Genomic DNA, 14,444 nt, shown 5'->3' on the forward strand with positions numbered 1-14,444 from the left:
GCAAAGTCTCAGGTTTTTGCATTCTTTGTGTGGAGACTATTTACTGTATAAAAGAGGTAAACTGTGATGTGACCTTGAAGAATAGTGGTTAAACTAACAAGCACTTTCACACATTTTCTTGTTAATGTGTAAAAACTGGTGTTGAGTTTCTCTGAGAAATGAAGGTTGCATCTTGTCACTGATGTTTTGATGAGTAACCTGACCTGTATGAAAGAAGTTGGTTTAACTTGGTATTGTACTCTTTTGTAGGATGAGCAAAGCGCAGTAACTATGCTGAAGAAACATCAGATCCTGGAGCAGGCAGTTGAAGATTATGCAGAAACAGTACATCAGTTGTCCAAGACTAGCCGTGCCCTTGTAGCAGAGGGACATCCAGAGAGGTATGGTAATTCTTAATATCACAAGCTTCAGATTGTAATCTGCTAATCAGTGTATGAAATAGAGACTGCAGTTCAGTGCATACATATATGTATGTTTTCATGTGTGTGTGTGTGTGTGTGTGTGTGTGTGTGTGTGTGTGTATATACAGTGGATATAAAAGTTGCCACGCTCTGTTAAAATGCCAGGTTTTTGTGATATAAAAAAAAATGAGACCACAATAAATCATTTCAAAACTTTTCCCACCTTTAATGTGACCTATAACCTGTACAATTCAATTGAAAAACAAATCTGTTAGGGGAAAAATACAAAAAAATAAAAAACATACAATAAGCTGTTTGCTTAAGTGTGCACACTCTTAAACTAATACTTTGTTGAAGCACCTTTTGATTTAATTAACAGCATTCAGTCTTCTTGGGTATACACCTGCCATCAATTAAAGAGACTCTGATTAACCCCAAATAAAGGTCAGCTGTCTAGTAGGATTTTCCTGACATTTACTCGGTTGCCTGCTACAGCAAAAGCCGTGGTTCGCAGAGAGCTCACAAAGCGTCAAAGGGATCTCATTGTTGAAAGGTATCAGTCAGGAGAAGGGTACAAAAAAAAATTTCCGCATCATTGAATGTACCGTGGAACACAGTGAAGACAGTCATCAAAAAGTGGAGAATATATGGGACAACATTGATGTTGCAAAGAACTGGACGTTCCTCCAAAATTGATGAAAAGGCAAAATAAAAACTGGTCAGGGAGGCTGCCAAGAGACCTACAGCAACACAGAAGGAGCTGCAGGAATTTCTGGCAAGTACTGGTTGTGTACTGCATGTGACAACAATCTCCCGTATTCTCCATTTGTCTGGGCTGTGGGGTAGGGTTGCAAGACAGAAGCCTTTTCTTACACAGAAAAACATTCAGGCCCGGCTAAAATTTGCAAAACAATAGATCAATTCCCCCAAAAGCATGTGGGAAAATGTGTTACGGTCTGATGAGACCAAGGCTGAACATTTTGGCCACAATTCCAAAAGGTATGTTTGGCACAAAAAACAACGCTTCGGATCACCAAAAGAACACCATCCCCATGATGAAGCATGGTGGTGGCAGTATCATGCTTTGGGTTGCTTTTCTTCAGCTGGAACTGGGGCTTTAATCAAGGTGAATTGAATTAGGAACAGTTCCAAATACCAGTCACTTTTGGCCCCAAATCTTCAGGTGTCTGCTAGAAAGCTGACGAAGAGAAATTTCACCTTTCGGTGCAACAATGACCCCAAGCATACATCCAGATCAGCAAAAGAATGGCTTCACCAGAAGAAAATGAAAGTTTTGGAATGGCCCAGTCAGAGCCCAGACCTAAATCCAATAGAAAATCTGTGGGGTGACCTGAAGAGGGCTGCGCACAAAAGTTGCCCTCACAATCTGACAGATTTGGAACGCTTTTGCAGGGAAGAGTGGGCAAATATTGCCAAGTCGAGATGTGCTATGCTGATCGACTCATACCCAAGAAGACTGAATGCTGTCATTAAATCAAAAGGTGTTTCAACAAAGTATTAGTTTAAAGGTGTGCACACTTATGCAACCAGCTTATTGTATTTTTTGATTATTTTTTTATATTTATTCCCCTAACAGATTTATTTGTTTTTCAGTTGAATTGTACAGGTTATAGGTCACATTAAAGGTGGGAAAAGTTTTGAAATGATTTATTGTGGTCTCATTTTTTATATTACAACAACCTGGAATTTTAACAGGGGTGTGTGAACTTTTTATATCCACTGTAGCTGGCAGAGGGTCCTTGATAGAACCTCTATCAGTGTATCTGGAGTTAAAACTGAATCCATTATTAACTTATGTGTCGGCTAGGATTAAGGATACAAACTAGTTTTTACAGCTAATGGATGATCTTTACATTCCTACTCATGCTTATATGGGCACACTAGATGTACATGCTTTATACACGAGTATTCTTCATCAAGGAGGAATAGCCGCCATACAATACTGGTTTCATGTTTCGGATTATTACCCAGTTGAAGAACAGGAATTTTTACTAAAACTTTTGGGTTTGGTGTTAGAACATAATTTCTTTAGATATGGGTCGGAATGGTACCTGCAGATTAAGGGTACAGCCATGGGAGCAACTTTTGCTCCCATATATGCGGACCTGTTCATGGGGTTTATGGAGGTACAAATGATTTATCAACAGAAGGAATTTACATCAGAATTATTGATGTGGAGAAGGTATCTGGACGACTGCTCGGTAATATGGCAGGGTACTGTGGATAGGTGGCGACAGTTTATCAATTTTTTTAATGAAAATCAATATGGTATTTTCTTTAGTGGCAAATTGGAAGGGAAAAGAATTGAATTTCTAGATGTTATGGTTACCAAGGCTAATGATGGTGTGGTAGGAAGCCATTTACCAAGAAACCATTGTTGAGGGCATATAGCAACCATCCACAGCACATTATTAATAATATTCCCCAAGCCCATTTCAAAAGACTTAAGCATGTATGCCGTCAATCTGATGATTTTCAGGCACAGGCAGAACAGATGAGGTCTAGATTTTTGACAAGGGCTATAAAGCTAGAAAAGTTGATAGAGCCCTTAATATGGTGGACTCCAGTACTAGAGAGCAATTATTAGAGGGGGTCGAAAGGCCACAGGTTGAAGGAAAACAAGTCATCAGGTTCATGACTAAGTTTGGAAGTAATAGTTTCAAAATAAAAGACATAATACAACGACAGTGGCACATAGGTTTTTGGATACATTAATAAACTCACAGTGTTCCTTTGGTTATAGGAGAGGGAAGACCATAGGTGAAAGTTTAGCTAATTTTAAGAAGAGTCACAATAAAGTTAGAAACTACCAAGCCAGTAAATTAATGGGCTGTACATATTGTGGACATTGTGTTCACTGCAAGGTTGTCTCTAAAACCAAGTCATTTACATCTATAAATACACCCAAGGTGTATATGATATTAGATATTTGATCACATGCAGCAGCGAATGGGTGGTTTATATGGCGGTGTGCCAATGTGGGGCTTTTTATGTGGGGCAGACCTCTCTGTCTTTTTGACAGAGAATAGCATTATAAGCGATATCATTTGTAAAATTGCCCTGTACAAACACACTCAAATGCATATAGGAGCACACTTTATTTTTCTAGGTATCAATCAGGTAGTAGGGGAAAATTTAACGTTGGTTAGTAAACATAGGATACTAACTGAAAAGGAAAGGAAATGTATTTTGCATTTAGGAGCACTATTTTAACCAGGTCTAAATGACCATTGGCAAGGCCATCTATGGCATAATATTTGTGTGCCTGTGAGCTAGTTGAAATAACAATGTGTCTAGGCAGTCGTCTGCATTATGGTACTCACAGTTTTTAGTGTAGTATGTGGTTTGGTGACTTTTGTGTTTAAAAATATCTTAACTGTTTTTGTTAAGGAAAATGGTATCTTTAAATTAATGCTGATTGAAAGGGGTATAAATATGTCACTGTTCCCTACTTGCAATGCACACTGATTATGCCAGGGGGCGAAACCTAGGTTTGTGTATTGTGTACGTTTCATTGTGAGCCAGACATTAAACATATGGCAGCTAACAACCTTGTTCCTGTATGGCGTTCTTTTTGTTGAACATGGTTTTAAACTCATTTGGGTGTTTATATGCTGGTTGGTGCTGGACGTTGTGGAGCGTGGTATATATATATATATATGTATATATATATATATATGTATATATATATATATATATATATATATATATATATATATATATATATATATATATATATATATATATGTGTATATATATATATCTATATATATATATATATATATATATATATATATATATATATATATGTATATATGTATATATATATATATATATATATATATACACACACACACACACACATATATATATATATATATATATATATATATATATATATACATACATACACACACACACACACACACACACACACACACACACACACACACAGTAGTGTGGGGACATGCTGTGTAGTCTACTAATTCCTAAGTAATTATGATTGTATAAAGTAATGTTTTAATTTTCTTTAATTGTATTCTGAACCATTTCATTAGTGCACTATGGTTAAGTAATATAATGCATTTCAGTTATAATACCGAGTGGATCTAGAAGCATTTCTGTTACATTTCTGAAAAAAAAAATTTTTGAAAAAAATCACTTTCTGTACTGTTTGCTTGCTTGTCTCATTTGTTGGGTTGATTTGAATAAGATAAAGGTCAGGATATTAAATAAAACAACATTTCTAATAGTTTTCCCATGACTTGTTACCTCTTCATTTATGATGTCATCTGGATATCAGCAACGTTATTAAGTCACATTTTCAAGCAAACTTATCTTGATTTTTACAGTGGATGATAGCTATTTGTGTCAGTGCTTGGTTTAGTGACATTTTTATTTTTATAAACCGGTAGATCAAGAAGATGTTAAACCTGTTCTCCCAGCCTCCATGAGACCTATTTGGTGACTCCACTACCTCTACAGAATTGACCTGTTCATTCCACAAGGCAGGGGTTGAGTTTCTTTGCGCTAGATGAGCGCCCAACAAACCAGTTGTTCCTTTTTAGGAAGCCCTACAGGCCCATTCCTTGTCTCAGGAATGAGAGCTGACTTGTAGGGAGTGGGCCAGCTGAGAGACCTTCCTGGCTGTCCACAGACTTCCTGTTGCTGCTTGAATGGGGAGAGGAGTACATGTTGCAACACATGGCTCGCATTACTTCAGCTCAGCTGGGAGGTTCCTACCCCCAAAAGAGGGTGAGTCAACATGGCCCCTGCAGGTAAGTGATGCACCCTTCCACCACTAAGTATTGTTAGTGCTTTATGCGTAGCAGCATTCTGCTCCATGATAAATGAGCTGGCTTTGGCTACTCTGGTTCATCCTTCTCCCTGCCAGTCCCTCAGACACCCATGCTACAGATCTGAAGCGTGTTGCCTGGGCCATAGTTAGAGCATTATCCCTCTACACCATGGGGGCCCAGTTTTTGAACATGTTTGAAATGTGTTTATTTATTTAACATTTGTTTACTGGGAAAGTCTGACTGGACACAGGTCCTTTTTCAGCGGATGCCCAGGGAGAAAAGCTCCATGAGTAACAGTAAATTTTCATGCAAACATAACAGTAAACAAAATGTAGTATACATAAGAACATACAAATTTGTTACATCTTGATAACAAAACATAGGCTTTGAACATAGCTAGTACTATTTGTAGGTATTACTTATGTCAAGATATAAGGTTAAGACAGGTCGGTAGGAACAAAGGATTAAACACCGGGGGAGACGTTTGGTATGTTTTGGGTATACTGTGATGTGTCAAAGCACTCATGAGGGGTTAGTACAGGAACATTAAATGTTAAATGTTAATAGATACATTAACAGGATACAAGAACATTAAATATTAAATGTTAAAGAATACATTAACAGAATACACAATGTTAAATGTTAACATACTGTATTCTGCAGTACTAAGACAGTTATCATTGTGCATCTATGACTGCAGCTGCTGTGCAGTTATGTCGAGTGTATATCCTTAAACAGGCAACCATAGAAAAACAGATTTGAAAACTGAACAAACAGCACACTACACATTGTTATAAAATTGTTTACAAAAACTGTGAATAGATTATATGACAGAGCTACAGATGTCGCCAACATATATACACAGGTGTGCCATGAATTTATGATTACAAATGTTTCATTTCTCATTTTTTTTTAATTTTGTATTCTAAGTTGTTCAGTGAGTTTTGTAGTCATGCTATATAGCTGCTATTTTTTGAGATTATTAAGAACCTTTGATCATTAAGAAGTCTCTCCCCAAAAATAACTAGTGGAGAAACAGAGAAAGTATTCACTATATTTGCACTAGTTTCACAGGATTTCACTTTATTTATAAGTTGGAATTGGCCCAGGTCTGTGTAAAATGGACATGCTGACTGTGTTGGAAAATTTGTTTGGACAGCCACCTGCAAGTAAAATTAGGGTTCTATATTATATTATCGGAGAGGCATTACAGCAAATGCCTCTTCATCGACACTTAGAGTGAAACTGTGAATTATGTGAAGAGCAGAATCATCGATTTTTTTTCCTAGGGGAAAAAAAAAAATCACCTATCCGGCCAGGAATGAAATATCACTAAAAACAACTCAAAGTTCAGGGCTTCGCCCCCACACCCCTAACTAAATATATCAACTCTGAGATTGCAGTACAGTGTGAAAGGGGCAAATTTATGCTGATGGCCAAGCGATTTTTTTTTCCCTAGGAAAAAAATCGCTGATTCGGCCATTCCTGTAATTCGTGGTTCACTCTTTAAGCATCGATTGATGCCTTCGCTGTAATGCCTCTTCGATAATATAATATAGGCCTCAAATTAGTACCTCCTAATATTTATTTGTAGTCTGTCAAGAATTTGTATCTACTTCCTTTGAATGTGCAGAACGATTTGTGTATGCATTGCTTTCCTTTTTCTACAGAGATGTCATATGAATTATAATTAGGTGAGGAATGATTCTGCTTACCAAACTTTAATGTGCATGTATATACACACAAATATGTCTACTACAGGTGCTTGCATGCTAGTAACTTGAAACATGCTTGCTTGTTGCCACTTGCTGTAATAGGCCAGTGCTCAGCCTTTCACTAACTCAATCTCTTGTAACTACTTAGTCCTTCCAACAGCCTGTCCTATAACACTTTAAAGACCTATCAAAACCTAACCTTAACCCTAAAACTCCTTTCCCATTCCCTAACCCGAATATTCCATTAATTCTTCCTAAACCTAAAACCCCTTTACCACTCCCTAACCCTAGAACTCCTTTTTTGTTCCCTAAACTTAAAACGCCCTTACTGTCTAGTGCCCTAAACCACATTCCCACCCCTTCCCACTCCCTCACTATAGCCGATGCACTTATCTCACTCAAACTCAAATAGTGTGTTCTAGTAAGCTGCAGCAGCTGCTTGCTCAGACTACTCTTCCAGTTCAAGCTTTAGGGCAGCCTCCCTATGCTACAACATGCTCAGGTCCCTGGCTACCAGATACTAGTCTTAAGGTGCTTGGGACTCTAGTGCTTGTAATGCTCACATGCAAATAAATATACATGTGTGCATTTGTGTGCATATGTGTGTGTGTGTTTTTATCCTTTGATAACTGGGTTAGTCCAACTAGGCTAGTATCCTGATTTCAGTGGTATTTATACTACATGGGGAAATTTGGCCAGAGCATCAAGGAACGTCCCAGGGTACCTATTGAAAAGAGTAGGGGATCTTTTACATTAGCCTGAGCTACCATCAATGGGACCTCAGTTTAACATTTCATCCAAAGGACAGCACACATGAAAGTGCAGCATTCCTCTTAGGTTGCACTGCAGTGTCAGCAGTAAGTCTACCTGGTGTTGGAATTGAACCCACAGTCTTCTGCACTAAAGGTGAGTGTGCTACATTTTGCGCCACTGACATATGTATATACATATAAATAAATGCACGCGCACACACACACACACACACACACACACACACACACACACACACACACTTGTATGTACAACGGCATAGTACAGATCAGCAAATAGTGTTAAGCTTTTCTTCAGGTATAATAGGTTTATTTACACAGGAGTAAATGCAGTCAATGTTGAGTGATAGACCAGTGAGTTCCCATATGACAGAGCAACAGATGACACAAGATGAAATTGAAGAGAATGTGCTACTGGAAGATGCTATAGAACTTTCTATGGAATGCCCGCAGGAAATGGAAAACAAGGGATGTGCCCTCAGTATGGAAGTAAATGAGTTAAGAGGAGAGTTGCTTGATTTAATGGATATGGCTAGATATGTTAAGATCAATGAGAGAAATAGGCTGCAAAACCCAAAAAGTAAGAAGTTTGGTAAAACAAATGAATGTAGTAATTAGGACTGTCCATAGAGATCCATGTGATATAACAGAAGTAAACAGGATATGTTACTGTGCAGCTAAATTAATAACTGATAAAGTTCTACCACAAGAACATGGGGTAGTGAGGGAGAGAAAGGGGAGAAATCAAATACCATCATGGAAGTATCGAACAGAGAAAACTATAAAGCAATTAAGACTAGAAGTGTCACTGTTAGAAGATTATAGAAGAGGGAATAGATCAACAAAAATACTAAGAAAGATGTGACTAAAGCAATGTATAGTATTAGAACAGACCAGGATCTATCATGCACTATCACAAATAAACTAAAAATTTCAGCACAGGTAGAAAAACTTAGAAGATACACAGATAAATATAAGGGAAAAGTACAAAATAAGTAATTTATTGATACCCAAAAAAGTTTTATAGAGAATTGGGAAACAAGGTAAAAGGAATTGAAAGACAGCCAAAAATGAGGAAGTAGATACATTTTAGAGAAGTATCTATGAAGATCCTGTGGAACATAACAAAGATGCTAAATGGATAGAAAAAGTAAAAGAAACAGTAAGAAGTTTAAAGATACAGGATATGAAATGGGATGAAATAACAGCCAGAGAGAGTGAAACAAAGTTAAGAAAAGCCTCTAACTGGAAAACCCCAGGCCCAGATGCAGTACTTAACTTTTGGTTAAAAGTATTAACATCTTTGCACGAGGATTTAGCCATGAGTAAGAACTATTTATATGTACACCCCGAACAGACACCACACAAGCTAACAACAAGCAAAACAGTGCTCTTACTTGAGTGAACCTGCAAGCTACCCTAAAAATTACAAACCAATAACTTGCCTTTCGACGACATATAAACTATATACAGGAACCGACTAAGAGTTTATATGTCATTTAGAAGAAAACTCAATTATGGCAGTAGAACAAAAGAGCAATAAAAGAAAGTCATATGGAACAAAGTATCATTTGTTGTTAAATAAAGTTATAGTGGAGAACTGTAAAAAGTGGAATAATCTAAGTATGGCATGGATTGACTACAAAAAAGCATTTGATAGTATCCCACATTCATGGATATGGATAAGAGTGCTTAAAAATGTACAAGATACACCCTACACTGATTGACTACATTACAGTAACCATGAAAAAATGTCAGACAACTTTACAATTAAGCCATGATAAAGGAAAGATTATTATCCCATGGATAAAAATTCAAAGGGGGATATTCCAGGGTGACTCCCTGTCGCCGTTGCTATTCTGCCTTGCCATTAATTCATTAAGCTGTTTACTTGACAGCTTAGGCCATGGCTACAGTTTGGCTCCTAGAAAGCAACAAAGTCTAATGACTTCTCATCTTCTCTTTGTCGATGATTTAAAACTGTATAGCTCATCAGATGAGGAAAAGAAAGCACAGCTGCAGGTTGTCAAAACTTTTTCAGATGATATTAGAATGTCATTTGGTCTTGATAAATGTGCAAAAGCCATCTTTAAAGCAGGAAAACTGCAGTACCAGGAAAACATCGGTTTGGGACAGGAATGTGATATAAAAGAACTTGAGCAAGAGGGAGTGTATAAATACTTGGGGAATTGATGAAGGATCAGCAATAAAACATGAACAAATGTGAATAAAACTCAGTAAGGAATACTTTAGAAGACTTAAATTAATCCTGAGAACAGCATTGACATCTAGGAACAAGATCCAAGCTATAAATCAATTTGCTCTTCCTGTCCTAACGTACAGTTTTAGAGTGACTGACTGGCCCCAAAAAGTGTTGTTTAGATTAAATATTAAAACAAGAAGGATGCTTCATGCTCAACAAATGATTTATAAAAAAAAATCAATGTATACCAAGATTATATATTCCCCATTCCGAAGGAAGGATGGGCCTCCTTGAAATCGATTACATGTATAGATCTGCAGTCATGGGACTCAACACATATCTGCTGACCTCACAAGATCCAAATGTAGTGAAAGTTTTGAAACATGAGGAGAATAAATCTAAGACGACTTCTCTGCTTAATCTATCAGAAGCATATCGACATCAAGCAGGAACGGAAATCAAACCAGAAGTAGATAAAAATCAGGCAGAACTGAATGTGCCAAAAAATAAAAAAAGAAATAATATAAGGTGAATGACCAGATGAGAAGGCAAGAAATGTGGAAAAAAATAAACATAGTTGCAAATATAGAAAACTTCTGGAAGTGCCTCATGTTCAACAACGAACGCAGGAATGGTTAAGGAGTGGTGAATTCAAACCAAGAAATGAAAGGTTAATATTGGCAGCCCAAGACAGTGGGCTACATAAATGCTGGTTTACAAAGTCCATTGAACATGTGAGAGAAACAGACAAAACTGAATTGGAAACTGTCACACACCTTGTTACTGGTTGCGACACACTAATGGTAGAGGGACTGTACACTGAAAGGTATAATAATGTGGCGAGACTGTTGCACTGGGGGTTGTGCAAACATTATGGTATCAAAGTGGCTGAAAAACAGTGGAAACATGAGCCACAAAGCATCATAGAAAATGGTGAAGTTTGTATCACATGGGATCACCCATTACCAGCAGTTCAAATGACAGATGCTAGAAAACCTGATATAGTGGTCCAAGACAAGAAGACAAAAGTAGCATTGATCATTGAAATCGCCACACCCAGTGACATACCCAGACAGTTCCAGTAGTAGAAGGAGCAATGGGTCTTATAAAAAAGAATTTACAATCAGATTTAGATATGTTACCAATCCATGTAAACCCATACGAATCGCAGAAGGAGTCATTACTGGGCACATTGCGGGTGCTGCGAAGATGACTTTTGGCTGACATGAAAGATTGAAACAGTACTAATTTCATGAACTTTAATCATACTTGGACTTAGGAATGGGGTCCATTCCTGTCATGGTATTAGAAACCCAAAAGATTTCGAGAAATTAAGACGAGTAAATGGAGGAAACAAGAGCAATGTGGAAGAAAGATACTCAGTTCCAATAATGTTTGGAGCAACAGGTCTTATAAAAAGAATCTACAATCGTATTTAGATATGTTACCATTGCATGTAACTCTGTATGAATTGGAGGAGAAGTCATTACTGGGCACATTGCAGGTGTGCGGAGAGCACTTCTGGCTGACATCAAAGGTTGAAATACTAATTTCATGAACTTTAATCATACTTTGACTTAGGAATGGGGTCCATCCCCATCATGGTATTAAAAACCAAAAAGATTTGGAGAAATAGTAAATGGAGAGACTAGGGATCCAAATGGAGAGATGATAAAAATCAGCAAGCAAAGGAGAGTAGTATTGCTGGAATTGAATTCATCCTGTAGTCTTGGTGAGTATCTTCATGAGGTGGACCCTGTTTTTTATAAAATCTCACCCAGATGCCACTGATGTATAGCAGATGTCATGGACAGAGGCAGGTTAAAAAAATAAAAAAGACAGCTGGGTGCCCAAGTCTCAGGATAAAAAAAGTTCCCAATCCTGGTAGGTACAGTGGTGCCAGGACTGGAAAAAAATGACAGTGTTGAATCCTCAAGACACGGAAACATTCCTACAATGGAGTTAGGCCAGGCTCAGGGGAAGGATGGTACCCTGTAGGAGAAGGAAGTAGTAGTACACAAAAACTGGTTGTTGTTTGTCTTTCGGCTTTTTCCCGGTAAGGGGTCACCACAGCGGAACTCCGGTCTGCTAATGATTGGCAGTAGATTTTTACGAAACGCTGAGGTGCCAGCTCGACGCCCAACCTTCAACGAAGGCATGCCCATTTACGCACGCATGTCTTTCGAACGCCACCCAACCGCGGGGAGGACATGCAGACTCCACATAAAGACACTCCCAAGCCACGCCGAGAATCGAACGGGAGAACCTCTTGCTGTGAGGTAACAACGCTACCGCCATGCCACCACGGCATAGTACACAAAAATTGGTGATAGTCCAAAAAAGAGCCATAAAGATGATAGAGTGGGCTACTGAGGATAAGAAAGAAATGGTTATTGTTATGCAGGAAGCCCAGAATTTCTGGACAGAAGATATACAAAATATTGAGAGAAATTAGAGAGGAAATAAAAATATTTGCACAAGAAAAACTGTCAAAAGCTTCAAATGCAATTTGTGTTCATTAATACAACAGATTCATGCAAACCATTAAGTAGACCGGGAAACTTTGGGCCACCTGGAAAACGAAGCAACTGAGAGAGTGCAAAAACATAAAGACCAAAATCTAGAGATTTTTGAAAGGTATAAAAAAGATATATGGATAGGGGAAAGAGAGCGAGAGATCTGATATGGTGCAATATTTATGCAAAGGAGAAACCCAAATTAATACAAAAAAGCAGCACCAAAGATACTCAAAGAGAAGCAGAGACACCCAGATATGGAAAATTTCACAATACAGAAAGTAAGATCACAAAGGGGAAATGTGGAATAGAAGGATTAGTAATGTAGTAGTAAAAAAAAAAAAAACAGTGCTGAAGTTATGGAATATCTGCAAAATGAATGATTTAGTGTAGAAAGTCTACCACAAGTTATATCGTAGCAAGCTGGAACAATGAGTCCCCCAAGTAAGGAGAAACAGGAGCAGCAGACATCTGAAGAAGGAATATGGACATGGGAAAGAAAGAGATTTAACATGGTGCAATATTTATGCAAGGAAGAAAGCAAAACTAATCGGTACAAAAAGAGCAGCACCAAAGAGATTTGAGAGAAATACAGCAAAAGGCATCTAGATATGGAAAAGTTTACAGTACAAAAAATAAGGAAATAATGCCTTTTTTAGGAAAGACTCAAAAGTCAAAACCACCTCCGTAAACAGCACAAATAAAAAAAAAATGAGGGTTATGCTACTCATCGCCAGGAGTTTAAATCTCAAAATGCATGCACTCGAAGCACTCCTCAGTATGGAGAATGTCAACATCTGTGCAGTAACTGAAACCTGGTTCAAGGCTCCACAGAGCACCCCAGCACTACCGAGCTACAACTCATACCACACATTTCGGCCACAGAACATGGACCGAAACACAAAAGGAGGGGGTGTATCCATATTCATCAAGGATACCTACACCTCCAGGTTAGAGGCGCAGCATGATACCTCTGAGATCATCTATGGGCAACTAACATCGGGCTAATCTGCAATGCAAATTGTGGCCTGCTACAGATCACCCTCCATGACCCAGGACCACCACTCTGCCTTTCTGGAGACACTGGAAAACATGAAGGTCCTACCGAACAGCCTGATATTGGGCGATTTCAATTTCGCTACCATTAACTGAGAAAACTACTAGAGTACAAACTCCCAGGTCCAGCGCTTCCTAGAATTTATCACTTCAAATGCCCTGGATCAGCTGGTAAACTCCCCTACCAGAGGTGAAAACATATTGGACCTGGTCCTCACCAACATGGGCAACAGGTGTTCCGCACCGGAGGTCAACCTGTCACTGGTTAGATCAGACCATAAACTAATCACTCTGGATGTCCACACAACACCACCACCCCCCAACCAAAGAAACCACAGTGAAAAACTTTTCTATAGCAAACTTCACCTTACTTAAGACAGAGGTGGTAAGTTTCACAGCCCCCATGCTAAAGGATAACAGTGTCCAAGATGCAGAAACCTTTATAAATGCACTCTATGAGCACCTACAAGGATGCATGGATCGTGCCATCCCTAACAAAACCAAGACTCACTCCCCTCAGAGAAGGAAACCAGTCTGGTGGACCCCTGCCATAAACAGGCTAGACAATAGAAGGAGGAAATTAGTTCAGGAAACCCTGAAGGAAAGACATCCCTGATCAGTATCCGTAAGGAACTAAGGTCCCTCATAAAATCATCCAAGGCTAACTTCTAAAGAAAAATAGCCAGGGATTTGAAAGATAACCACAAAGCCTTCTTTAGCTATGTCAAGAATCTAAGTGGCAGCTCGCAGATATGCTCTGAGCTAGTGCAAAATAGCACAAAATATACTGAACCTAGTGATACTGCCAATGTCCTGGCAGATAGATTCAGTGCAAACTTCACCCCCCCCCCTCACCCCCAGAAGGGCCCACAACAATACCGGAAAAGTGTAGTGTCCAGGAAGTCACAGACCCACAGGTGAAAACAGCCCTTTCAAAAGCCAAAAGTACAGCGTCAATGGGGC

General features: G+C 38.5%; 1 protein-coding gene across 1 annotated transcript in view; it reads left to right on the forward strand.

The window, feature by feature from the left end:
• The window catches only part of SPTBN1 (spectrin beta, non-erythrocytic 1), a 2,377,138-nt gene that overhangs the window by 1,722,040 nt on the left and 640,654 nt on the right, over window positions 1–14,444 (forward strand). Inside the window, exon 24 of the mRNA XM_044055150.1 lies at window positions 250–380. Coding sequence (XP_043911085.1) covers window positions 250–380 — 131 coding nt within the window. The remainder of the gene's footprint in view (window positions 1–249; window positions 381–14,444) is intronic.

This window comes from Protopterus annectens, chromosome 1.part2, assembly GCF_019279795.1.
Source record: "Protopterus annectens isolate FY-2018-M chromosome 1.part2, PAN1.0, whole genome shotgun sequence".
Taxonomy (NCBI): domain Eukaryota; kingdom Metazoa; phylum Chordata; order Ceratodontiformes; family Protopteridae; genus Protopterus; species Protopterus annectens.